This window comes from Talpa occidentalis, unplaced genomic scaffold (genome assembly GCF_014898055.3).
Source record: "Talpa occidentalis isolate TD23 unplaced genomic scaffold, MPIMG_talOcc4v2.1 talOcc4.12, whole genome shotgun sequence".
Classification (NCBI taxonomy): Eukaryota; Metazoa; Chordata; class Mammalia; order Eulipotyphla; family Talpidae; genus Talpa; species Talpa occidentalis.
Window position 1 is genome coordinate 19228419 of NW_023601212.1, and position 25661 is coordinate 19254079.

The following is a 25661-nucleotide window of genomic DNA, read 5'->3' on the forward strand; positions in this document are numbered from 1 at the left end:
CCTCTTGGCCCAGTGCTTTCTCCTACTGATGGTTCGTCTCCTGGGTAGCTGGAGAGCAATAAAGATGTCTGGGTTCTAACTCCAGATCTGAAGCTGAACCACAGGGACCACCACCTAGGAGTCTGTATTTAACAGGCTACTTAGGGAATGAGGAATTGTGTTCCATTTCTCCAGTTCATGTCACGGGCCTTTTTCATGTGGGGAGCGTCCTGGAAATTTCCCAAGGACAAGGGGACTTCTTCCTTTCTTCTGATCCCCAGTGCCACAAAGCTGTCATTCTGTTGAACTTGCAGCAAGTCGGTCCTATCATTATTGGCTGAAATTGGCAGGCAGGCCCCACCCTCTTGTACCTTCAGAAGCACTTCTGGTTCCAGGAAGTGGAGACTAGCTGGCCTGGCCAGTGTTCTCGACTTCCTGGAAGAAGAGTGTGTGCATAGATTCTGGTCGTTCACGTCGACCTTCTTGGTCTCCCCCATATCCCCATCTTTCTGGGAAGAACTGTGGCTCAGGCTATCAGAGCTGGCTGGAGGGGAGACGGAACCCTTTGAGGGCCAGGTGAAAGATTGTGAAGCTCAGAATGGGGTGATGGGAAGAGGGGCCAGTGCTTCAGGGACACAGGCTTGCAGGGTGGGCTGGGGCCTCCTCCCTGAGCATTGGAGGGTGGGGGGGAGTTGGAGAGAAGGAATGGGAACAAAGAAAGATCTGGGATGCTCCAGAAAGCCAGCCTCCCTGGGGACACCTCGATAAAAATAAATACTGGGGGCTGGGGTGGGAGTGACTCAGACTGAATCACCAAAAGAAATTGATAAAATTCTTTAATAGGGAGAAGGGAGGCAGGTCATGAGGGAAGCCCCCTCTGGTATAACAGTTTATTGTACTGACCCTGACACTGTCAAACATAGGGGTATATGAAATTGTGGGGATCTCTTGTGGCCCCTCCCCTTCTCCCTGAGAAACCTGAGCCCAGACCCTACGTTCCTCCTTGCCAAAAGCTTCTGGAGGCAGAGCAGGTGGATTTCCCTGTGGTCAGCAAGGTGACCTGTCAGCACTTACGTGGTCCAGTGGTACTCAGTGGCTGGAGGGTTAGCGTCAGCTTTGCAGGTAAGCTTCACATCCATCCGCTGCAGGTACCAATTCCCATCAAACCCCTCGATGGTCACCTCGGGCTCATCTGTGGGGCAAGGGGTGATGTTTGACAAGGGTGAGGCCAGGCAGGTAGGACTTAGGGCAAGGGAGCCTGCGACAGGGAAGGGACAGGAGGTACAGCCACGTGGGCGAGCGCGAAGAAATGGAAGAGTGAAGGGAGGGTGGAGATCACCAGACCTCAGCAGAAGCAACAGCGAAGGAGAGAAAGAATGAGCAAAAGGAGGAGATACAGCAAAGAGGAGGAGAGGACAAAGCACCCCCTTAAAAGAAAGGGAGGAAGTAGGGAGGGGAGTGACAGAGAGAAGAAGCAAAGGCAAGAAGTGGAAGGAACAGGGGTGCCCATGCCTGGAGGCCCCTCCCCCGAACCAGGCACTCTGCCCTGGCTCACACTGCACGTTGAGGGTGAGGCTTTCCCGAAAGCGGTCCATGTGGTAATTGACGATGCAGGCCAGGGACTGCTGATGGGCTTCCCGGCTGGGGACCAGGCGGTAGCGGCTGATGACCGTCACTGTGCCATTGGGGTTCCGGATCTCCTGGTACTCCGCCTCGCCCTTCAGCCGCGTTTCCCAGGATACCACGCTGGGAGGCTTCCCATTGGCTGATGTGCAGGTGGCCACCAGGACCTTGTCATCTTGCCCCTTCTTGGCTCGAAGCACCGCTTGGGTGCCCTCTATCCAGTTGCTGGGCTTGGCTGTGGGGAACCAAAGAGAGCCATGGGACTAGCTCTATTGCCTTGTCCAAGATGCGAGGGCCTAGGCTTCAGGTCACCCTGGCCATCCTGGTCTGTTGGCAGTGCTTCACCTGAGCCCCTCCCAGCACATCTTCACATCCGACCTATGTTCTACCTGCTTTGCTATTTGTATCCCCTTTGGTCTTCCTGCATCTTTGCAATTTGAGGCAAGCAGCTCACATGACAACTTTCCTTACCATGGGGTCTGATCCTTCTGCCTGCCTCCTGGCCTCCCCCCCATAGTGCGTTCCGAATAGTGAGCCTCAGCTCTGCCCACAGCTAAAGTCCCACTCCCAAGCCTTAGTGAACTGTGGGACAGCCTGGCAAGAAGGGCCTGGAAGCGCCCTGCCTGGGAGCACTGGGAGCATGACCACCCACAGAGATGTCTGGGGCCACTGAGGATGGCCAGGCCCCTGGGTCACAACCTCTGCAGCGGCAGGGAAGGGGAAGCAGCTTACCCATCACAGTGAGATTAAGCTGACTCTCGCGATTGCCCGCCGGGAAGGTGGCGAACTCGCAGATGTAGACACCCTCGTCCTCCAGCTCCAGGCGGGAGAGGCGGATGGTGCCATCGATGAAGGAGGGCCGCAGGAACTCCACGCGCTCACGGTAGGGAGCCAGCACCGAGACGCCCATGGCTGGGTTGTAGATGGCCACGTTCTGCTTGGTGCCATTGGTGGCCTTCTGCCACGTGACCTGGGTGATCTTCACGCCGGGCAGGGGGTTGGCGAAGCTGCAGTGTAGCACCACGTCTGCGCCGATGAAACCATACATGGAGTCGTTCACCTGGACTACCTGGGCGTGGGTGCCTGGTCAGGGGAGATGACAGAGGTGGTCAGAGCCAGGCACAGCCCACCTGACTCCCTGTGTACCCGCCTTTTCGTTCCAGCAGTCGTTATTTATTTTATTTTGATTATAAAAATAATAGTCAAAATACCCCATAAAACAGTGAAAAGTACTGGGAAGAAAATGACAACAACCCAAGATCCCACCACTCAGAAATGTCACTGATAATCTTGTAGGAAATAACTGTTTTACTTTTTTCTCTCTGTATCTACGTAACCATCGATTTTTTTTTTTTTTTTTGCTTTTAGAAATCAGAATCATACTGCACTGATTGTCCCATAAATGCCTTTCCAGCTAGTGGTATTTATCAACATGGCCCCATGTGGCAAACAGCGGCACATACCCTTATTATTATTATTTTTTAAAGATTTATTTATTCATGCATACAAGAACTGGGGTACAGGCCAGATATGTGGGAGAATGAGAGGATTCACCAGAGACAGAGTGGGGAACAGAACAGGCAGACTGACTGAAATACACTGCTGAGGGGAGCAGTGGGCGAGACAGGAGAGGTCTGTGTGCCATGTGGGTATCTCCATAGCTGGCTGGGATGGAACCTGCACTGCAGAGGCTGCAGACAGCTTCACAGCACTGCACTCAACTGCCTGCGCCACCAGGGAGGCCCACACACTCTTATTTTTGAAAAGGGCAGATGAGTGTGCTGGTTGCCCCGTAAAGCCCCAGCCTGGGGGGACACTAGCTGCTGTACTTCTAGGCCTTCGTTCCCTCATCTGATAAATGGGGCTTATCCTTCCGGTTTCCCTACTTTACAGAGTTGCCAGAAGAACCCACTGTATGATGGGTGAGAAACTGTTAGGAAGCAGGAAGCATGGTGGGGGGTGGGAGGGCGGCGCACAAGGGCCTGCCATCGTTATGGCCACTCCTGCTGTCTTCTCTCTCACGGCTAAGTCCCTTGATCTGGACATCACTGACTGGGTGGGCCCTCTTACCCAGCCAGGCAGAGAGAGGCAGGTGTGGCACAGGGCTCCACCTCTTCGACCTTCACACTACCTTAGAAGTCAAGTCTATGTCTTACTTGGCATCCAATGTCCTTGTCACCTAGACCCTGCCTTCGTGTCTACTTCTCTCCACACACCATGCTTCCCCACCAAATCAGCCTGGGCTCCTCCTCAGAACAAACCGTGTTCCCTCCCTCCCTCCCTCTGTCTGTTCCCCCATTTATTCAATCATTTGCTAAGTCTATTATCAGCACTTGAGTCATAACCAGCAATACAGTTCCAGCCCCCGAGTACAGAGCTTATTGATGCCACACGTCTAGTCTCTTGCTCATGCAGTTCCCTAGTTCTGAAAGGTCCTTTTCCCTCTTTACCTATGGAGACCCCATTCAGGCCAGCTCCCTGGGGGTGCACCCCTGCTCTGCTATTCCAGGTCTTTCCTGCCTTGTAATCTGGTTGTTGACTCTTCTGAATTTTCCACCAGACTGTGCAGCCCTCCAGGATAGGGGTCTGTGTCTTTTCCATCACTTCATCCCCAGGGCCTGCCCACCATGTGGCATACAGTAGGTGCTTACTAAATACTTGTTGCCAGACAGACTGCAATAGAAGCCGTGAGAGGAAAGACTTGTAGGGAGGGAGTGATCAGGCATCAAGTGAATGAAAAATTCCCTTGAGTCTCCCCAGCAACTGTTATATTTCATCTAGTATGTCTGAACCTAGCTCAGTCCCCTTAACTTGGGACAGCAGCTCCCCCACTGTCCAAGCTCTGTCCTTGGCCATGTGTTTGTATGCTTCATGTCCTTGCATCCTATTTCACTCACTCAATTTATTGAATGCCATCAGTCATATCAATGCCTAGCCCTGTACTGACCCTGAGACAGGGGGATGACCTATAATGGTCCCCAAGGGGTATGGGGTTCAAGAGTGGAAATTCAGAGCTCACAGTTGTCCCTGCATGGTAGAGACCCAGAAGCAGGGCATGGAGGGCTCCCAAGCCCATGGTCACCGTCATGCTGCCCCCCTTACTCCTTCTCTCCAGGTCCCCACAGTGTCCCTCTGTGTTTGGCACACTCCATAGCTTCCCTGATGCTCATGGCTTCCCTATGTTCATGTCCACACAGTCCTTCAAGGCCCAAGTGGGGTGTCCCTACCCCACCCCTCCAGCTGTTCCCCCTGTCAGTCTGCAGTGTTCTGACATCTCCCTAGCACTGAAGGCTGGTGGGAATAGGATGGGAAGCACCTGCCAGGGGTCAGCAGGACTGGGCTCCAGTCTGGCTCCATCTGGAGCTCACCTTGGGACCTTGGCTCCCCTCCACAGTCCTATCTGCCTCCTCTACAAAAGAGCAGGTTGAGCTCCCCAATTGCAGTGGTTCCTTCTAATCCGACTGTCTGGTGCCCTGACCTGCAGTCCAGCTCAGCTGTGGCCACACCCTAGTACGACCCAGCAGTGAGGTCAGTGGGCCAGACAGCCTGGAACTCCTGCTGAGTGGACAGCTGGCAAGCGGTGAGGCCCTAGGCCCTTCCCAGCAGGATAATCGGGTGCTCCCTGTCCCTCCTACCCCCTCAGCCTCCACTCACCAAGTCTGCTGGAGGCTGCCAGCAGCTGAGATAATGTGGGTATAATTGGGGAACTTTCACCACACAAAGCCAGGAACAGGAAAAGCCAGTTGGGAGGGCTTGGGCCACAGGTGGAGGGTGGGGGGTGGGGTGTGGGCACCAGGAGCCATCCTGGGAATGGTGCCTGGGCACGGTAGGACCTGCAGCAGGACATGGTCCACCGCTGGACCATGCCTGCTGTGACCCCGTCTCCTCTCCACTGCAGGTGTGGGCACAGGCAGGGCTCAGAGCCTGGCGCACAGGCTGACATTCATCCACCGCATCTTCAGCAGTGACCTCACCCTTCAGGGCTGAGCGTGCCAGGAGGGGAGGTCGCTGACAGTGCCTGGGGTAGGGTGTGGGGCGAGGGTGCTGCAAAAGTCTCAGGCACTCCAAAGACTCCTTCTCACCCATCAGTGCTTCACCAGGCAGGGTCAGCCTCCCCCCAACATCTGTTTTGGGGTTCTCCAGAAGCATCCCACAATGGTGGGTAAGTGAAGAAAGTGCCTGTGTGCCTTCTCATTGGGTACAAAGTGGGTGCCCCCGGACCTTGCCCCTTTTGCCCCAGGGCGGGAAGATGCTGAGGAGCAGTCAGACTCATTGTGACTTTGGTCCCTCTGCCCATGGCTCATTGTCAGCAGGACAGACGTGAGGGAAGGTGGTCCTGAGGGTGGGCAAAGGAGAGCTCTTGGAATATGGGGCTTGGGATCATGGGGGGTGAGCATCCCAGATTTCTGGAACTGGGAGGTGCTGGGGAGATCAGAAAGATCTGAAGACTTTCCCTTAGGGCTGGGGTGCTGCAAAAGTCTCAGGCACCCCAGAGACTCCCTCTCACCCATCAGTGTCACCATCATCACCACCACTACCATCATACCTCATCCTCATCACCTCTGTCATCGTCATCACCATCTTCAACGTCATCATCATCATCCTCATCACCATTTTCATCCTCATTCTCACCCCTACCATCACCATCATTTTTCATCTATGCAGTAGTACACCTCCTTCCCTGGAACTTCATTCAACAAATATTTATCAAGCACCTACTCAGCACTAGGCACTGCACTGGGTATTCTCAGGACACCACTTCCAGGAAGCCCTTCCTGATTCTTATCCCTCAGTTGACATCACTGTTCATACCCAAGGCACACATAACTTTAGTCTGTCCTACTTTGTTTTCAGTTTCCTGGCTTGTGTATCTAGTGTGTATTCCCCCATCCCCCATAGAGACAAGTCCTTGTGTCTTTGGCTGAGGGGTTGGGTTCATATATCTGGGGAGATCAAAAGACAGTATCTTTCTTTTCCTTACCATAGAGGCAAGGACAAGGCTTGGTTTTGGGTTGAGTTGATCCTGTCTTGGCTGATGCTGACAGGGTCCAGGGCTTAGAGGGTAGCCTACTGACACTCTCTGGACCCCCAAGAACTGAGAACTGGTCCACTGATGTCTCTAGCTCTCCTTTTCCTCATGGGAAGCAGAGGTGATTCCAGATGTGGGAACCAAGACCACTAAAATGGCAGCATACTGGAGCTTGAGCTACTGTCTTATGGAAGAGAACAGGATCTGGGGCAGTTGGGCCCTTTGCTCAGGGACACAGAACAGTAGCACCCAAGCCAGTGGTGCTCTTCCTACCCTGCCATAAAAATAGACTTGATTCTCAATCTAGCTGTCCAGGGTCTCATTCTGGGTCATGTCCCCCCTGGAATGTCATCTCAGTGCCTCCATCGCTCTTTTTGAGAAGCGGTGTGAATGCCAGTCATGATACTGCCGCCACAGCACCTGCACTGGGTTAGCAGGTGGGTCTGAAATAGGGGCTTTGTGAACCCACGTAGGAGCACCTGCAAGAGGTACAGAGCAGGAAGGAGCCAGAGAGGTGGGGAACCTGTGCTCTTGGCAGAGGAGTTCATGTATCTGGGGAGATCAAAGGACGGCATCTCTTTCTTTCCCTGACCTCAGCACTGCCTATATCCTCCCTGATTACCCTAGAGCTCCAGGGTCTGGGGCCCAGAGGCTTGCGACCTGTGGTCAGGTGCCTCAGTTTCCCCACTAGAACTCAGGTTGGGCAGCTCAGACTGCCTTCATGGCTTCCCTGAAGTGCTGAGCCAACAAGGCAGGCGTGGGGCCGGCCCCCCGAGACGTCATGGACCTGCAAAAAAGCCCAAGCTCAGCAACAAAACACAAAGGCTCCTCAGTTGTGGCCGACAAACCTGCTCCCCAAGGCCCTGCCCGCCTGCCCTGCCCACCACGGAGCTAATCTGCAGGCTGAGGCCACCAGTTCCCACGCAGTGGGGTGTGGCCCAGAGTTGGGGGGGGCATTCTGCTCCCCATAGCCATTTCTTCCTGCTCTTTGAAACCTCAGACCCCTTTCTCCCTAGCCAAGCATACTGAGACTGGGCGGGGGGGGGGGGGGCAGGGGGGGGTTGGGGATTCCCAGCATGGGCCACCCCTTTTGTCCCCTATTCCTTTCCTGAAACTGCCTGGGTGCCCTCAGGTGGGTGGGTAGAAATGGCAAGCTTGGCCTGGCGTAATGTGGGGGCACTGGGCTCCCCAACATGGGCCTCTCTGAAGCCAATATCCTTTGGGACCCAATGATAGGGCTTTCCAGGGATGCACCCTCTCCCCTCCCGGAACTGGCAAGAAGAGGACATCCGGTGAGAAGCCAGCTAAGTGTAAGTGGGAATGACTCACTCATGGGAAAGGGGGGGTGGGGACCTCCAGCCGAAACCCTGCTGAGTCAGCCCAGTGACCTAAAGGTGATAGGTTCCCTCCTCCCAGGGCAGCTACTTTCCAAATGTCAGCTCCCACACTGGCCAGCTCCTCCCTTTACAAAGCTAAAGTCAGTCCACCTGGGGGAGAGGCTGTTGAGAAAGAGGGTGATCGGGAAGGAATCCCCTTTCTGGGGTCCCTTCCCTGGGAAGGTTTTGCCGGCCTGTGCCACCTGGACCAGTCGTTCTGCCAGCACCAACCCACAGGAGGAGGGCTCTCCCTGAAGTCCTTTGAACTTGTCCTGTCTTGTATCTGTGCCTGGGGCACGCTTCTCCATTAGTCCAGGAGCTCCCCCAGTGTCCAGGCTGTCTCTCCAGTCAGTAGGCTCTTCTCCACACCCAGAATGGGGTTCAGGGGTGCCAGGGCAGAGGGCTTTGGAAGAAGAAATGGATAAGCAGCAGCTGACCCAGTGTCCCTCCCCTCCCCTCATAGAGTGCCCCTGCCCTGGGCCCATGCTAGCCAGCGTTAACCGTCCCTGCCGCCTACAGTGTGGGGACTTCGCCTGCCAGTGGCTCCAGGTGTCCTGGGGCCTTGAGTCCCCTCCACACCCACCTTGCCAGCAGAGGTGATAACATCCCATGATTCTACAGTCAGGGTCTAATTGCTACTGTCCAGGCCCAGGCGCCTCCACCCTGCATTTGGGGTCACAGAAACTGCCAATGTTTTCCTCTTGGCTGATGCCCCCCCAATCCCCACATGGAGCTGGTTAATGATGGGCTGTGGGGCTGGCGCCTGGCGCCTTGGGCGGGTGAGCACAGTGCGTGGGAGAGGAGGGGGCGCGGCAGCCTGGGAAAAGCCCTGAGAAGGAGCTGGAGTGGGAGCCCAGGATCTTCCAGACAGGCTGGGCCGGCCCTGCTTCCTTGCAGCGTGGAAGTCCCAGGCTGGTGGTAGCGGTGGGGGCTGCTCTGGCAATCCCTGTGACTCGCTCTGAAACCTAGCAGGACAGGTTGGGGGACAGGGATGCATTAGGGAGTGGGCTTCTGCTGTCTCCCACGGAGGTTCAAGGGGCAGGGATCCCTGGACGCCTTTCCTAAAGGCCTGTTTCCTGTGGGCTGCCCTGTGGTCCCCAAGACCCAGGGCAGGTGAAGCTGAGCAGCTTGAAGCCTTCAGGGTTCCACCTCTTGGTCCTCTCTACTGCTCATCCCTACCTGCTACATTTCTTCCCCCTGGAGGTGGGGAGGATGGTACTTACTGGAAACTGGGAGGGGAAGACTCTGTTTTTTGCTACTTGGTCACTATTTTCTATATGGCCTTAGGTTGGGCGGATCCCCCTCTGGCTTATTTACTTTAAAATGAGAATGTTGGACCCTATGACCCCGGAGGGCTGTACTTTGGACATCTGCCCAGCTCTCTCTCTCTGCCCCTTCCCTTGCTCAATCTCTGAAACTTCTCTATCATGTGACTGCTCTACCTCTGTGTACTGCCCAGCTCCTCCAGGAAGACTTCCCAGATTAAGTGGGATGGCAGGAAAGCCCAGGATGCAGGACAGCAGGTTGTGGGGTGGGGGTGGGGGTGGCGCATAGGCACTTCTACAGCTGCACAGTCACCAAGCGCAGTTGACACTAGCTCCAAAATGCTTTCGAATTCATCTTTGTTGTCCCTCCCCACAGACGCCAATCCCCAGTCCTCCCAGCCCTCCTCTCCCCTCCCCTCCCCTCCAGCAGGCTCACTTCCTTATTTTCTCACCACTCCTGGGCTGGGAATCTACTATAAGGAAGTAAGTCCCAGTAAGCCCTTTCTCTTGAACCTTAGTACTCACCACCTCAACCTTCCCACCTCTCCCCTCCTCCTCTACAAGCCTGGCCCTTGGGACACTCATCTCTGCCCTAGTCTATCACGGTACAGTAATGAGACCACCACCTCCCTGCCTCCAGGCTGCCCCTCTAACCAGTCCTCCACTTTCTAAAATATAGATCATTCTGGATTTAAAAATCCTTCCATGGCTCCTTGCAGCCCTCAGGATCAAGTCTGAAGTCCTCATGGGCTCTGAACATCCCCAGCCTCCAGCCACCTCCTTTCCCTGCTCTCTCTGGCTCCATGGAACAACGCTATCAGCGCCCAGCTGTGTTACTACCACTGATCAAAATGCATGTGGTGCCACCTGCCCAAGTCCTCTTCATCCTAACTGAATGACCTCAGACCCCTCCAATGAGTAAAGTGTACCTGCACCCGAGGGTCTGGTAGTACCCGAGCATACACCTGTCTTACTAGCATCTCCCCTAAGGAGCAGAGGGGCCCAGACATTAGCCGGTACCTGGCAAAACAGTTAAGCACAAAGGGGCACCCGAATGGTTAGTGCAGAAGGCTGTGAACCAGCTGGGGTCTTGGGTCAGGGTGAGCCATTTCTCAGGTCTGACTGCAGCTTCTTGGAAACTGCATCGTAGCCATGGGCAGGGGGTGGGGGTGGGGCACACAGGAGCCCACACATGGAGTCAGCAGGTAGGGCAAGAAGGTAAGACCTCACATCTGCATGGAAGGGAAGCAGGTCAGGGTCTGAATCTTTTCCTTGTTGACTGAAACCAGGAAGCTACACCCCAAAAGTGTGCTGGACTGCCTGACCTCTTGCCCCCACCTCCATTCTCCAATCCCACAGCCTCCACTTGCTTCCCCTCTTGCCCCTCCTTGATTCCTTTCCTCTCTCCTCTGCCCCAGTTTCTAGCACCCGGTCCTTCTGGCTTCCTCACTCCAGACCATAAGGTGAAAAATATTCTTTGCACCCAAGCAAGCTGCAGCCCCAAGGCCCTGCTCCGAGATCTGAGCCCTTGCAAAGCCCGCACTCTCCCAGCTCTGCGCCCCTCCCAACATGGCCTGGGTTTCTCCTGGCCTGGCCTTTCAGGGCCTGCAGCCTGTGGTTCTGAGGCCAGGATTCAGACAGGTCCTGGAGTCTGCAACAGTCAGCAGCACTCTGCACCCCAGCTGCAGCAGATACACGCAGAGCCTGGATTTCCCACAGCAAGGGTGTGTTTTGAATGGCACATTTTTGGGGTGTAGGCAGTGTCCTTTTTGGATGGCTACTGTGGGGGAGGGAGAGGCTGGGGGCTGCTGGAGAAAGCAGAGGGAGAATTCCCCAGGCTTCCCTGTGAGAGCCGCTAAAATCTCAGTATTGACATACGCATCATCTCAGCCCCGTGGGTCCCCGGCTGATGTTCACCACCTGTTTGGAAGCGGAGGTCCCTGGATCTGCCTCTTACCAGGGGCTCCTGAGCAATACGGATGCCCTGGTGGCTCCAGGCAGCTGGCTGCACCAAGGGCTGGGGGCTGGGCCTGGGCGGGAGGGGAAGGCAGCCAGGAGGTACATGGTGCCTGACAAGGCTCATGCTGAGGGAACGGTTGGGTGGGAGGCCGGCAGGGAAGGGGTTAAGAGGAACACGGTGGGTGTGCTGAGAGTAATTCATCTGGGGGCCCTGACTTTGAATTCAGACAGACCTGGACTTGTATCTGCTAATTAGCTGGGGGTCTGAGCAAGCAGCATCAACCTCTCTGTGCCTCGCTTTCTCATGCATGAAATGAGGACAATTACAATGCTACCTCCTCAGGCTGGCGTGACGCTTCAATAAGGTGGTTCCTATGCATTCTTAGCACGGGGCTTGGTACACAGTTATGCGGCCCAGGCGGTTGTGTTTTTGTTGTTATTACAGCATAAGGGAAAGAAGCCACTTCGTTTCCATCCCAGCTCTACCAGTGCACCGTGATCTTGAGCAGGTCTGGCTCTGCTGAGGCTGCTTTCCCAGAGCAGGGGTCTTGACCTCCACATGATGGACATGTGGGCCTGATCATTCTTTGCCGGAGGGATAGTCCTGTGTGTTTTAGGATATTTAGCAGTGTCCATGGCCTCTACCCACACGCTGCCAACAGCCCCTCGTGGTGACAATTGAAAATGTCTGGATGTCGCCAAGTGTTCCCAGGGGGCAAACACAACTCTGGTCAAGCCCAGTGGTCTAGAAGAAGCGGCATGAAGCTCAGACAGGGCTGCAGAGTGTGTGATGGGTGGGCAGGGCAGCTGTGGGTGGGATGGGCGTGAAGACCAGGGCTGAGGGCACCCCAGATGGGAGGAGTCTTGGCACAAAGGTGGGTCAGAGTAGGGGTGCAGGGCTTTCCCTTTGAGGAGCCTGGTCTTGGCTCCATAGAAGAGAGGCACTAGGAAGTGTTTGCGGGGGCGGGGAGATCAAGAGGTCCCTGAGTGTTGGCATGGACAATGCAACTCCAAACTCAGAACATGGGTTATGCAGTAAGGAGCAAGTGCTCAGAGGACAGAAGGGGGCCAGGGAGAGAGACACACAGCCGGGGAGATAGGCATCAAGTACGGCTGGAAGCCTTGGACAGGGTAGGCAGGGAGGATGCAGAGACAAGGGGTCCGGCTGTGTTTCTGCCAGCAGAAACCAAGCTCTTCCTTCGGCTGGTAAACTGCTATCATTTCAGAAGGATTTTCACCTCATTTGGTTCCTGCTTAAGTGAAATCCACAACATGTGTTCTCCGCATTAGTGGAGTGTTTGTGCTTAATTAGAGGCAAATTCTTTCATATTAAAGTCATTAAGTTTTGCCGTTTGCTCTTCTCACCCCCGGCCTGGCTCTCCTCCGTCTTTCCGTTTAACGGGCGGCCTGACTGCAGACACACAGGTTGTTCCAGCCTTGCGGCTCGGGCACGCGCGCGCACAGGCACACACCATCCCTCCCCTGTGGCATTTGGACCCTACAGCACCAGCCCTGTGCTGTCCCACCCCGGGCTGGCATCTGTGGCTCCTGGCACCTCCTTCCACACCCTGGCGCCTCCACGTGGGCTGCCAGCCCTGCCTCTGGGGGCTCCTCCTAGGCCAGGCTTTCTGGTCAGGATTCTTCCTGCCAGGAGCGACTCTGGCTGCAGTGGGAGGGACAGTCTGGGCTTCAGGGTGTGGGCCAGGGCACTGCTGCTGCTAGGCAAGGAGGAGAGGCACCTGCATAGCTCAGCAGGCTGTGCCCGGGGAGGCCAGCAAGACTAAGGGGGAAACTGGGCTGGGGGCAACTCTGGAAGGAAGGAAGGCAGGAAGGACTTAGGGTCGACAGTTCCTGGTGCTGAAATGCAAAGACACTCTGTAGCCACAGCACAGTGGGTTCCTGGGCCCTTGGAGGGGTCAGTGACTAGGGCCTAAAGCAACCTCTTCTTCCTACCTATTTCTGAAGTAGCTTAAGGAGGAGGAGACTGAGAAGGAGGGGTTGTCCTCTGCAGACCTGCTACTGGTCCTTCAAACAGCAGCTGGAGGTTTAGCTTGGACAATATTCCCAGGCAAGGCTGGAACCTGTCACTAGACAGATAATACCAGAACGAAGCAGGCTATGGGGATTCACTCATGGGACACAGGGTCAGCCAGGTGGGCCATGGTGCTCTCTGCAGGGGGCGCAGGAGCAGGGTGCTCGGGCACCTGCAGAGGAGCCCCCTCTGGACCTGCACTCATGAGGTCCTGGAAGGAGGAGAGTGATGCTGGAGAAGCAGCAGGAGCTCCTTTCCCAGCACAGCCCTCCCCAGATGTGTGTGTTGGCCACCTGGTCCCAGCCTCCCTCTCTACACTTCCCTATTCAGGGCTGTCTCTATTAAAAAAAAAAAAAAAAAAAAAAAAAAAAAAAGCCTTCCGTGCCATCCTATGAATCCTGTGAATTCTGGTCTTGGACCAGGGTCTTTAGGTAGGAGGGTAGCAGTCTCAATCTGATACAATCTGGGCAGCTTTAAATCTCTCTAATGGGCAGGACTGAGCGAGAAGACATGAAGAGTAGGCAGGCTACAGAACTGGCAAAGGTTGGGGGGGTCAGGTTTTCTCTCTGATGAACTTCCTCACCTAGTGTTGCCCCAGGAGCCTCCCCTAAAGGGTGTCCAGCAGGGAGGTGCAGGTGGACCAAGAGGCAGGAGCCCCAGGTTCCAGCAGATCAGGGTCCTGGGTCGGCTGGGGTAGAGAGGAGGCCAACCCTTAGTCCTTGTGCTTTCTTGGCTGGTTGGAGAACCCAAAGCCTACAAAGAGCCCTCCCAATGCTGCAGAAATATAGGCTTATGTCAGGGGAACATGTGAGTGGGACCAGGGGTGGACTGGATATGGGTGCAGAGGTGTGCATGACTTAGGGAGAAGGGGAGAGACAGTCACTTGATGGTCCTTCCACCATAGTCAGAAAACACTTCTTTTTCATACCTGACTCATGCTGGCTCAGCTGCCACCCCCAGCCCTCATTTTCTCTCCAGCCCAAAACTCAAGTGCAAATGAACTTTTCTCTTCCTAACAGAAGCCACAGGCACTCGGTCCCCTAAAAGGACCCAACCTCTCCAAATATAACAACTTTCTCTATAATACCCAGCTCACCTACTCACCCCAAGGTTAACCCCAAAGCATCCTCCCCCACATCAATGTAACCCCCGAGACTAGTCCCAGCCCACATCTCCATGCTAGTGTAGACCACAAGACCTGGGTATGACCCTAAACCCAGTGCTCACCTCTTCCTGATTTTGACCACAGAATGAAGCAGAACCAGATGTTAGGCTGTGATCTCAGCACTAAAGTCAACTCAGCCTCAGCTTGGTGGTGCCCCAAAAGGAAGGCAGTTATGGTTCACACAGTGCTTTCTACCTCACAGTCCTCCCTGGACTGCACAGAGAAAATGGGGTCTCCAAAAGGTCCTGACCTGGCGCTGCAGGGAAAGGCTCAGCTGGAAGCCCTCTGTGTGGGTGCATCTGCCTGATGGCGGACACTGTGCCCCAGGCTCATCTTGCTCTCTCCCCACAGTAGAGCCTTGCGGACACATCCGGGCCCCTGTCCCTGAAAGTGGTGGTGGTGGGCACCGACTTCCCAGTGTTTGGTGTTAATATCAGCTTCGGTGCCCATGAGCAATGGATGCCACACACAAGTCCCCCAACCTTCCCTAAATCCAGGCTCTTCACCTGTAAAAATGGGCCTAAGCATGTCCACCTGGCTTGGCTGGGATGCGGATGGCATCAAGGCATTTGTAAAAAATGACAGGGATCCCCAGTTCTTCTGGGACCCCTGCCTGGCCTCGCTCTGCTCCCAGCACCTGCCTACCTTCTTCCTTTCCTCCCCTCCCCGTTCTCGGCAGCACTGAAATCATCAGCCACTTCTTGGCAAAATGCTGAGAGGAACAGGTCCCTGCTGCTGTCACGGCCTGCCTTCCTCGTGCCCCTCCAGGCAGGGGCATGTGGGGTGAAGGGAACCCCAAGTCTCATCACTTCCTCCCAACCCCACTGCTCTCCCTGTTGTCTCCGTCACTGACAGAGTCAGTTTCGAGTGTGGGGTCTCTCCCCTCCTCCCTGCCCGCTCCTCTGCTATCCCTCTGCCCGACATGAATCTACCAGGAGCCTCACCCAGTCCCACTTCCAGCTCAGACTTGTTGGGCTTTCAGGAGTCACTGGGTAGGGGCCCGGCATGCCAGGACCTGCTCCTGGTCCTGCCTTGCAGAGACATCTAGCACGTAGGCAGCAGGGCATGGCGCCCAGCTGCAGGGATGCAGCCCAGGCTCTGTGGCCACCTGCTTCCCTTCCCTGCCGCCCTCTCCTTCCCATTCCCACGCCCTCCCTGCTCTGCCCACCACACTGCCCAGAGTGGTCTCTAAAAGCCCAGTAGTAGCTGGTGGTATGGGCGTGTGATGGCAGGGCATGTGCACGGCAGGGGTGGGAGCCTGCCAAGTCTGGGAAGGGTGTCGCCTGCCACCTTCAACCCGCCTAAGATCGGGCCCCTCCCCTTAGCAGCCGCAACCAAGGGTCTCTTGCTCCCTAAGAAAGAAAGTATACAGTAGGGTGCCCTTCTGTGCCTGGCCCCAATAACCGAGGGCAACAACAGTAAGCATGTGGATTAGCTACCTGTGCCAGCTCTAGGCCTGACTGTTCACATATATTAACTCACTTAATCCTCACAACTCTGGGAACTAGGTACCATCAGCCCCCAGCTTAGAGATGGGGAAACAGAGGTCAAGGAATCTGCCAAGGTCACACAGGCATCTAAGTCAATTGGTCCTGGGCAGTCACTACTAGGGGCTGCCCATGGCCTCCTCCTCTCGTCTTCCTGGGAGACAAGTGGCAGACACCCAGCCACCGAGCCCTAGAATCATAGGTGAGAGTGCACATGATACACAGGACCCTTGCCTGCTGGCAGCACCGCCAAACCCTGAAACCCCACACCTGTCTGGTCTATACGGCTGGCCAAGCCCCACGCCTGTCTCAAAGGGATATTGCTGGGCCCTTTCAACAAGTCCCTTTTCCTCCCATCTAGTGGGTCAAGAAACTTGACCTCCAGCCCAAACTGCTATTTCAACCCAGTCCCCTCTTCTCCTGCCTATTCTCCACATGAGGTGGTCGTGAATCACCCTCAAGCCTGGCTCTAGGCCTGGAAGGACTAGACTTGCCCAAGCATTCCGGAAGTGCTCGCTCCCATTGATTAAGCACCCAGATGTGTCAGACATTTACATGTATCATCTCATTTCATCTTGACAATCATCTTGTAAGGGGAGTCCCCTCAGCCTCAGCGAAGGGAACGGCTGCCAAGACCCCAGAAATGTACAGTTCTGTTACTCTTTTCCTTCTCAGTTTTCACCCCTGCTCACACCCCCTCCCACCCAGGGTTGCCAGCTGTCTGGAACCCAGGAAGTGGGCAGTAGGTGCTAATGAAAAAGCAGAGACTTTTCACACCCCTCCCCAAGCAGGGGCTGGAGGCCTGGAGGGGGCACTTTGAGGCTGGCTCTGCCCCGCAGGGGAGCAGGGAACTTGGCCACATCTCCTAGCCAGCTCCACCAGAGGCTGCTGGGATAGGGCATCAAATTAGCTTAATGAGCGGGGCCCCAGTTTTAATTGGGGCCCTCTGCTTTGCAGCACAGCTCTTGCTTTCATTTTTAATGCTGGGAAAGGGTGGGTTTTCTTTCTCTCTCCCTCCCGTGCATTTCATTTTTACCCTGGCTAATGGCTCCTCACTCGGAAAGGCCCCTACAACTGCTAATTGGGTTTAATTACTGGGGGTAATTAATGATTCGATTGGAAAACTAAAATGTTGTGGGTGAATTCTGTGTATAAATAGATAGGAAAGTCAAAGGGACAGAGAAGTCGGAATGAGATTGGGGGGTGGCGGCGGAAGTGGGGTTAAGGACCAGCTGAGAGTCAGTCCTTCAGCTGGTGGGTCCCTTAGATGGGGACCATCTGGTCTAAGGTCCCCATTTACAGATGAGGAAACAGAGGTGCAGAGGAAAGCAACTCACCCAAGGTTGCCAAGAGGTTGGTGGGAACGGTGCTTGTGTGTGTGTCAGGAGGAGCTGGCAGAGCCAGGCCTGGAGAACAGGGGTGGGAAGGTGTGACTTTAGCCTGCGATGGCTCAATAAAGTGATAATGGAAATGAGGGCACCTGGGGACGGTTATCAGCCAGACACCAGCCCATAGAAATGTACTGTGGTGCTTTCTCTTGTTGTGGTTACAAAGGCTCTGCCTCTGGGTCAGCAGATAAGCAAATAGCTCATCAAAGCCAGGAGGCGGTCAGGTGTAGAAAGAAAGCTGGAGCAGGAAAGCGTGGTGGGCCAAAAAGGCCACCACCTCCATCCCGCAGTCTCCTGGTCCCTTCCTGCAAGGAAAGGGCTGCACTAGGCGCATCTCCTGGCTCATCCCGAAGTGATCGGGAGGAGGGCGAGGTGAAAGATTCATTTGCTCCTTGGTGACCTGCAGGGTTTGTACTACTTCGGAAGGGAGGAGACTGAGGGAGAGGCCTGCGGTGAGAAGGAGGTGGGAGAGGACAGGCTGCCTGGAGGGGGCTGTTTGGTCCACTGATCGGGAGGGCCTCCTCACGCCCGTTCCTCCCTGCTCCCACCAGTCACCTCATTATATCCATTTGCCTCTCCTTCCTATGAATTTCTAGAATACAGCCCTTGTTACTGCAGCTGAACTGGGAGTTGCCCCTACCTCCATTTCTTATCTGGAAGGGGCCAGAAATAGCACACCTTGAATGAGTGCTCACTATCTAAGAAGCATGGTTACATCTCATTTCAATCTCACAAAAATGGTCTAAGAGCTGTCTGCCTTGAATGCGAGACAGAGACTCAGGCAGGTGAAGTGGTCAGACTGAGGCACACCCCTAATAAGCGGATTTAAATACAAATCAGATTATTGTCACACCTGTCCCAGCTCTCTACTGCCTTGGGGTAAATCAAAGGTAAATCTGAGCTCCTTTATCAGCCTTCACAATCTGTCCCGGCCCTTCCTCCCAAGTCCCCACCCTCCACACCAGCCCCTGTGGAAACGCCTATCCACAGTCAACACTCAGCCACCGCTGTCCTCAAGTCCCACAGGGTCAGCTCTCCGAGCTAGCTGGGCACTGCCTGGGGACTGTTACCTCGTGGGCCCCCGCTGGGCACGTGGTGGGACGGCCCTAAGTGTTTGCTTGTGAACTGCCAGCCAGGCTGGAGTCAAACCTCAGAGAACAGACTCAGGGAAGTGTAACTTCTCAGGTCACGGGGATCTTTTAGTCAAGACTTCTTAGGAAGCTCATGATCAAAGGGGGCCAGGTTCCTGGGAGAACGCCGTGATTATTTGCAGAAAGGAAGAGTTTTCTGTAAGAGGAGGGCTGAGAGGCTGCACATGTGGGAACGTCAGGCCAAGCCCATCACCCTGCGCCTCCAGCCCTGTCCACCCTAATGAGGATCTTAAATTCTGGAATGACCCAGAGGAAGGTGCCACCCATTTTGTAGGTGCTGAATAAAGGGGGAAGTGACTTATTTGAGGTTATGAATAAATAAAGTGAAAAGTCAAGGCGAGGATCCAAGTCGCTTGAGCCTTCTTTTACCTTCCTGGTCCCAGAGGGATGAGGAAGAGAGACTTGGCAAGAACAACTCCTGGCTGAGGGAAGGTTTCTGGGATGGTGTCTTTGAAAGGCAGCCTGGAGCCCCATACCCAGTGCTCAGAGACTCAGGGTGGCCTAGATCAAGGTGAAGATGGGCAGCTCCAACCACCCCCCACTGGGTCTCAGCAGCCCTAGGCTGGGCCCCTTGTCAGTATAATCAGGAGGTGCTCTGGAGTTCACCCCCCACCCCCAACCCCGCCTGTCCCCTTGGGGTGGGGGTGGAGGAGGGAGGGAAGCCTGGAGAAGCAGGTCAAAGCAAATCCTCCCTATGTGCCCCACCCCCACTGAGAGCCCAGCCTGTAGGACCAGAACCTGGGTGCCCTGTCCTGACACGTCCCAGAGAGAAGGCCTGAGTGGGAAGTGAGGGAGTGAGTCAGGGCTGGGGGGGTGGGAGAGTCAGGGGAGGGCAGAGAGGGCCAGGCAGCGGGGGAGGTCCCTCCCACCTTCACTAACACAGCGACCAGGGCTGGCAAGAACCAGGGAGAGGGTGGGTTCCCAGGGTGGGGATGCAGCAGTGCTGGCTCTGTGGGTCTTTGGCCCAAGGCCCCCCACCCTGCTGGCGGCAGGCTCAGACAGGTCCAGAGCAGGGCTGCTGGCTGCAGATAGGGGCAAGGTGGGAAGCTGCATCTTGCCTCCATTGTCTGGGGAAGAACAGAGCTAAAGCCTGATAATAGTCAGAGAGCTGTGCCACTTCACCCTGACAATGAGCTACAATCAACAGGAGGTCTGGCAAGCAGAGGGGGTGGGGCTGCCTCTACCAGTCCCCTTCCTATCCCCATTAGGCCTGGTGGCTCTGAGTGCCACCCTCCCCAGTACACACAGCACCCACGGTAGGGACAGTGCTTAAGGGGAAGCCCCCCATCCCTCCATAGTGGCTGTAGGGGGGACAGTGGAGAAAGGAGGCTGGGGTGAGGTTAGGGCGGGGAGATGCTTTGAACTGGAGAGACTGGTGGGAACTGGTTCTTGACTCAAGGCAGAGAAAGGGGGGAGGGGAAGGCTAGGGCTTGCGCTTTATTTTTTTCCCTTTTATGAGATGTGAACTCAAGCAATTAAAAATACACATTTTATTTTACACTCTCTGCCTGGCTGTGTCTCTTCATCTTTGCTCCAGCCCTGGTCCCATCAGCATGGTTGGCAACTCACAGCAACTTTTCATCTTCAAAGTGATTGGACAAATTGAGTATGTCCCTAAGTTTTTACAAGGCTCGCCCCACCTCCTTTGCAGGCTCCTTCATCCCTAAGAAGTAAATACTGTGGACAGTACGGGTGCATCCTGCCTCCCAGGGATCTAGCAGCAAGTCATGTCCATCAATACTGACCAAACACCTCCTATGTGCTGGGCACTGAGAAGGATTTTCCTTCTGGGGCGTCATGTTAGTTTCACTTCCACTCTGTCCATGGAACAGCAAGTACTGCTATTCCCATTTCACAGCGGAAGAAACTGAGGCCCAAATTTGGCTCAACTGAGGCCGAGTTGCAGAGCTAAAAAAGTGGCTGTACACAGCTTGAGCTTGCTTCTTCTTACATGCCTGCTTCCTTTTAAGATGGGACTGCAGGTCCTGTCTGCTCAGGATCTCTCTCCTAAGACCCCAATTTCCAGGCAGGAAGTCCCTAACCCACACTCGCAGGTTCTCCACCGATTTGCTTTAGTGATTAGGATGGATATCCCCAGAGGACAGGGTGGGCGTCAGGGGTTGAAGCCCAATTTGAACTACCCACTCTGGCTCTCCTTCTGGTCCCTTTCTGGGAGCTGGAAGGAAAGGGAGCAAAAACGGGGTTTGAAGTGGCTGAGCTTTCACTGTGGAGCCAATGGTGAGGACAGGTAGCAGGGCTCCACACCTGCCCAGGGCTCCCAAATGGACTGGAGCAAGGAAGCATGTCCTTTCCTTGGAAATGCAATTCCTGTGCTTGACCCAGGGCCAGGAGGCAGCAGCAGAGGGCAACCGTGCCCAGCCAGAGCTGGGGCCTGGACCTCTGAACGGTCCAACAAGAGGCGAGAGAGAGGTAACAGGCCTAACAAATGTCACAGACTACCCTCTGGCTCTGGCAAGGTTTTATCCCAAATAACCCTGCTCAGGTGATTAAATAAATCTCTTTCCCTTTTTTTTAAGGTCTTTATAGTAGGAGATCCTACCATTTACCCTGGGAAACTGCTAAAATTTACTACATCCTTCAGTGATGGGGAAGTTCTTCCTCATGTCTATCTTCTGTCCCTCTTGTTGCAATGGAAGCACACTCTGTCCATGGTGTGCTTGGTCCTATGGGGACAGGTGCCAGAACTGGAGCTCAGGCAATACCTCCTCTTAAAGAAAGAACAGGAGGGGTGTGGAGGGGACTTGGGTGCCAGAGAGACCTGGGCTGGGATCCTGCTCTCACTGCCAGTGAGCCTCAGTTTCTCCATCTATCAAATGGACTTAATATTTTATCATAAAGTGGCTAGAAAGATTCAATGAAATAATGTTTGTGGCTAGTCAAGGGCTTGACAGAGTGGTTGCTTAGGAGGTTGCAGATGTTATGTAGGTATTTTGGGGTCCCAGAGAGACCTAACAAGTTCAGATCATCCTTCGGGGCTGGAGTAGGCCCTTTCCAGACTCTTGCAGGCTCCAGCTCCCCACCAAAGGTCAAGGCTACTCCCATTTGTCTGGATTCTCAAAGCTGTCCTATGACTTCCTGCATAAGTAGGTCTCAGAGGGCTTAAATCATTCCTTTCCTAAGCCAGTAGCACCCTGATTCCCTGACTTTGGTGCCTGGTCTGGTCCTGGAGTCCTATGACAGTGGACCGGGGACCCTGGAGAGCTCCACAGAGTACTAGGGTGTGGTCCCTGCAGAGGGGTGGCCCTGAGGAAAGAAGGACCAGAGGTTTGACCTGGGCTAGAGGGCTTCCCCCCAACCTCCTTTCCCAGTTCCGAGAGTTTAAGAATGTTCCGAGTGTCCTCAAGAGAACTCTGGGACTCTTTCCTACGTCCGGCCAGCACATGCCAACTATGCCAGCTCCTCCCTCTCCCTGTGTCCTCCCCACCACCCCAGGCTGGCCACACCCAGCTCTTTCAATGTCCAGCCCAGAGTCCTGGAGAGCAGAGGCCCCCATCCCAACTGCTGGTCACATCCCTGCCCTCTGCTACCTTAGGCAGGCAGGCATGGCTGGGCCTCTGGACCTGGCTGGGGTCACAGGATGGCTGAGATCTCATCTCTCTGATATCCAACATCTCTTCCCAGCTCCATCTTCACTCTCTGCAAGGAAAAGTAGCAGGAGCCTGGGGCAGGGACTTTTGAAAGACACTGGATGTCAGGGCACTGGTTCCTAAGGCCTTAGCATGCCTTCCAGAGTAGGCTTTGGGAAACAACTGGGGAAAGTGAAGCACAGTGGCACTCAGGATGGCCAGGTCAGTGAGTGGTGGAGTGGGATGCACAGCCAGGCCTACCACGGGTGCTGTCCTGTCTCCAAGGTCTCTGGAATGAGGAGTCTGCTTTCTGGGCCCATGCAGATGGGAAAGTCCAGAACCTCCCTGGGCCTCTGTTCCCCACCTGTACAGGGGAGTTGCAACCAGCACCACACCTGCTTTTGCAGGTTTGTTGGGTCATCAAATGAGGCAAACTCTGAAAAGGGAACTATGTTGCTGGAGAGGAGGTGCCTGGTTGCCACCGGCTCATGATCTGAGGGCATGGGACATTACGGCTGCCCCCCTAGAGAGGGTGAGGCCCCTCCTGAAGGCTTTGCCAGGAGGTCTGGAGGGGGTCAGGTAGTGATCTTGCCCCTGGACATAGGCCTTGTGGTCTGACTCCACTGAGGATTTGCCCTACCACTCTGGGTGTTGCACTGCCCGCCGCCACTTGCACATCTAGCCTGTCAGCCTTGGCTCCGAGGATCCCTAAGGTGACCAATTCATTTTGTTATGATGTCACTCGTCGATGCTAACAACTAGCTCATGAAAGAGACCTGGACTGGGAGTGGGGAGAGCCAGCTTCTAGTCCTGGTGCAGCAGTGGGTCACTAGATACTTCCTTCAGGTTCCCCCTGGCTTGGCCAATCTGGGAGCTTCCACTCTGTAGCTAGCCCTCCAACAGGCTCCAGGTACAGAAAGCAACAAGCTCTGAGGCCTCACAGGGTGCTGTGGGGTGGGGGGGGGTGTTCACTTCTATGTGTTCCCAGGGGCCCAGGAGCGACTGGTGGGCAGAATTGGAACCTGTGAGACTCAGTCACAGCCTGGAGGCAGAGAGCAGCCTGGATTTTGCAACTCTCCAGGCAGCGCAAACAAGGCGTGGCTGGCTCTCCAGGGCTCCTGTGCCTGGTGTGGAGAGGTGCTTTTTGGAGCTGGGTATTCTCGGACATGTCCGGCATGGGCCCCCTTTCTGGGACAGAGGTGGGCTCTCGCCCAAGTCAGGGGGCAGTGTGTAGAAGCACAGAAGCTTCGGAAGTTCGGGGAGGCTCCTGGGCTGCAGAGCTTGAACTCACACCCAGGAAGTGAGGCGTCTGTTACTAAGAGAGTGGGCAGTGAGTCAGGTCTCTTTGGAGCCTGGAGTGGGGGTGGGGTGGGACAGCCAGGGAACAGGGCGCTTGGCCAGCTGAGTTCTGATCCTGTCTTGCATCCCTGTGCTGTGTGCTCTCACTACAGCACTGACCTGCCGTGCCTCTGTTTTCACCTCTGTGAAATGGGAATAGCAATGACCACTCCTGATACAGAGAGATTATTGCTAAGGTTAAACCAAAGTGATGGTGTGACTTGTAGTTACTCTGTGAGTTTTCCAGGGCTTTATTTAAGTGCCGTCACCCAAGCTGACTCTGCACTGGGTTGGGACTTGTTGCTCTCCATTTGCCCCTCGCCCTTGGAATGGAGACAGGGATTGACTCAGATTCCCTTATGAGGTGATAGAAGCCCAGAGAGGGGATGTAACTGAGACTGGGTGCTGGGGGTTTGCTGGAGTTCCCCTGGGCATTTTATCCATGGTGGGACTCAGCAACCCAAGAAGGAGGACAAGATGACTTTGTGGGGTCCCTCTCAGCTTATAGCCCCTACAACAGGACCTTAGAAGCCCAGACCTGGCCAGTTCCAGACTCTTCCCTTCCTCTTGGCTCAGGGGGGCATCTGGAAAGGAGATGAATCTGGGGGAGATGTTAATTAGTTCTGACAAATTAATAAAGAAAGCCTAATTTATTCTCCAGATCTAATTTCCTTCCTTGTGTTTTATTTTCCTGCCCAATAAGCTGCTGCTAGAGACATGGAGAGGAAGGTAGCCATGGTGGGGTCAGTCTGAAGACAGACGCAGGCCAAATCAACCTGCCTTCTTCTGGCTGGTTATCCGTGCCTACCCCACCCCATCCCTCCGCTGCTGCAGGAAGCCAACCCCAGACATTAAGCTGTCAAACCACTCCCAATTATCTCCCTCTATGCCCGCCAGCTCCAGGGGCGACAGTTGTAGCAAGCTGGTGTTGACTCATCCTGTCACCGGCCTGCCCTGCTCTGGGAAAATGCAATTTAATGAAGTCCAATGGCAGGGCCGGGGCAGCCGGGGTCCCAAGGAGAGGGTGGCACCAGCGTGGAGATGGCTGATAGTCTCCTCTTTCTGTGGGACAGTGTCTTCTGTCTGTCTGACCTTATCTCACCTTCTGTGCTGAGTGGGGACCCAGTCAAGGGGTCACTCCATTCACCTCTGCTGCTCCATTCACCTCTTCAGCAGCTCTGAGCAACTGAGGCATTGACCTTCTCCACGAGGGTTTCCACCCCCCTTGGCTGCCTGTTTTAATAGCGTTTGGTCATAACAGCTGGGACATTCTTCCTGCTGTTTAATCTTGATCCCTTTTCGCTGAAAAGCAAGCCCATCTCCCCATGCCTTTTGCTACAGAGCCTGGGAGAGGGTCAGCCAACACCCAATGCCACCCATCTCCGCCCAGGGTTGGGAGAGAGAGGTTGTCCATGTACAGCCCTAACCCGGGCAGCTGGGAGGAAGAGACAGCCTCGCCCGGCTGCTTCCCCCATCCTGGTCATCGGGGGCATTTGTGGGAGACCCACGTTCTCTCTAGGAGTACTGCAGACAGGCTCTAGCTCAGGGCTAGATCCCAGCTGTGTGACTTTAGACTTTCTGTACCTGTTTCCTCATCTATAACAAAGAAGCAATACCGCTAAGTTCCTCAGAGGTCCTTGGGAAGATTCAATGCATTTCCATAAGCAGAGTGGGAGAGCAGAAGAGCGCTCAGTAAATCCAGTTTTGGTTTCCACTGCCCACCAGGGCTTCCCCAGTAAAAAAGACACCAGCCTCATTATGCAGGGTCTCTACATGGGAGTGCCCCACTTTTCTTTCTACCGTGCCCTATCATCTTCGGTCTCTCCCCTCCCCCTCCCTGCCCCCCTCGCCTCCACTGGGTTAAACCCCTTGGTTGTGCGTTCCCACCAGACCCAGGCCACTTGGTCACTGTCACACCATCATGACTTGGTCAGTGTCTGTGCCCCATTAATCCCAAGCTCCCCGGGGACACGGATGGCACCTGCCTGTCCGGTGCTAGACCCCACTCCCAGGACATAGCAGATGGAACATGAAGAGCTGACTGATGTGGGCAGGGCTGGAGGCCAAGGTGCCTTGATGCCTCCCTTTCCCAGGGGGACAGGGTCTGGGAGCCAGAGAAATTTGAGAAATGGCCCTGGCAGGGAGCGAGGGTTAGTTTTGACCACAGGTTTCTCCCACCTGCTTCTGTTCTGAGTCTACCATGTACTGGAGGAGCAGAAGGAATCAGGAAGGGCCTTCAAGCGGGGTCCCTGAGCAGAGCCGTCCAGCAAGGGTGGCGGGGT

General features: G+C 55.0%; 1 protein-coding gene across 1 annotated transcript in view; it reads right to left on the minus strand.

Moving 5' to 3' along the window:
- NECTIN1 (nectin cell adhesion molecule 1) overlaps positions 1-25661 on the minus strand; it is a 59968-nt gene that overhangs the window by 9978 nt on the left and 24329 nt on the right. The window contains exons 2-4 of the mRNA XM_037505449.2: positions 2335-2685; positions 1535-1837; positions 1054-1171 (exon numbers count right to left, since the gene is read on the minus strand). Coding sequence (XP_037361346.1) covers positions 1054-1171; positions 1535-1837; positions 2335-2685 — 772 coding nt within the window. The remainder of the gene's footprint in view (positions 1-1053; positions 1172-1534; positions 1838-2334; positions 2686-25661) is intronic.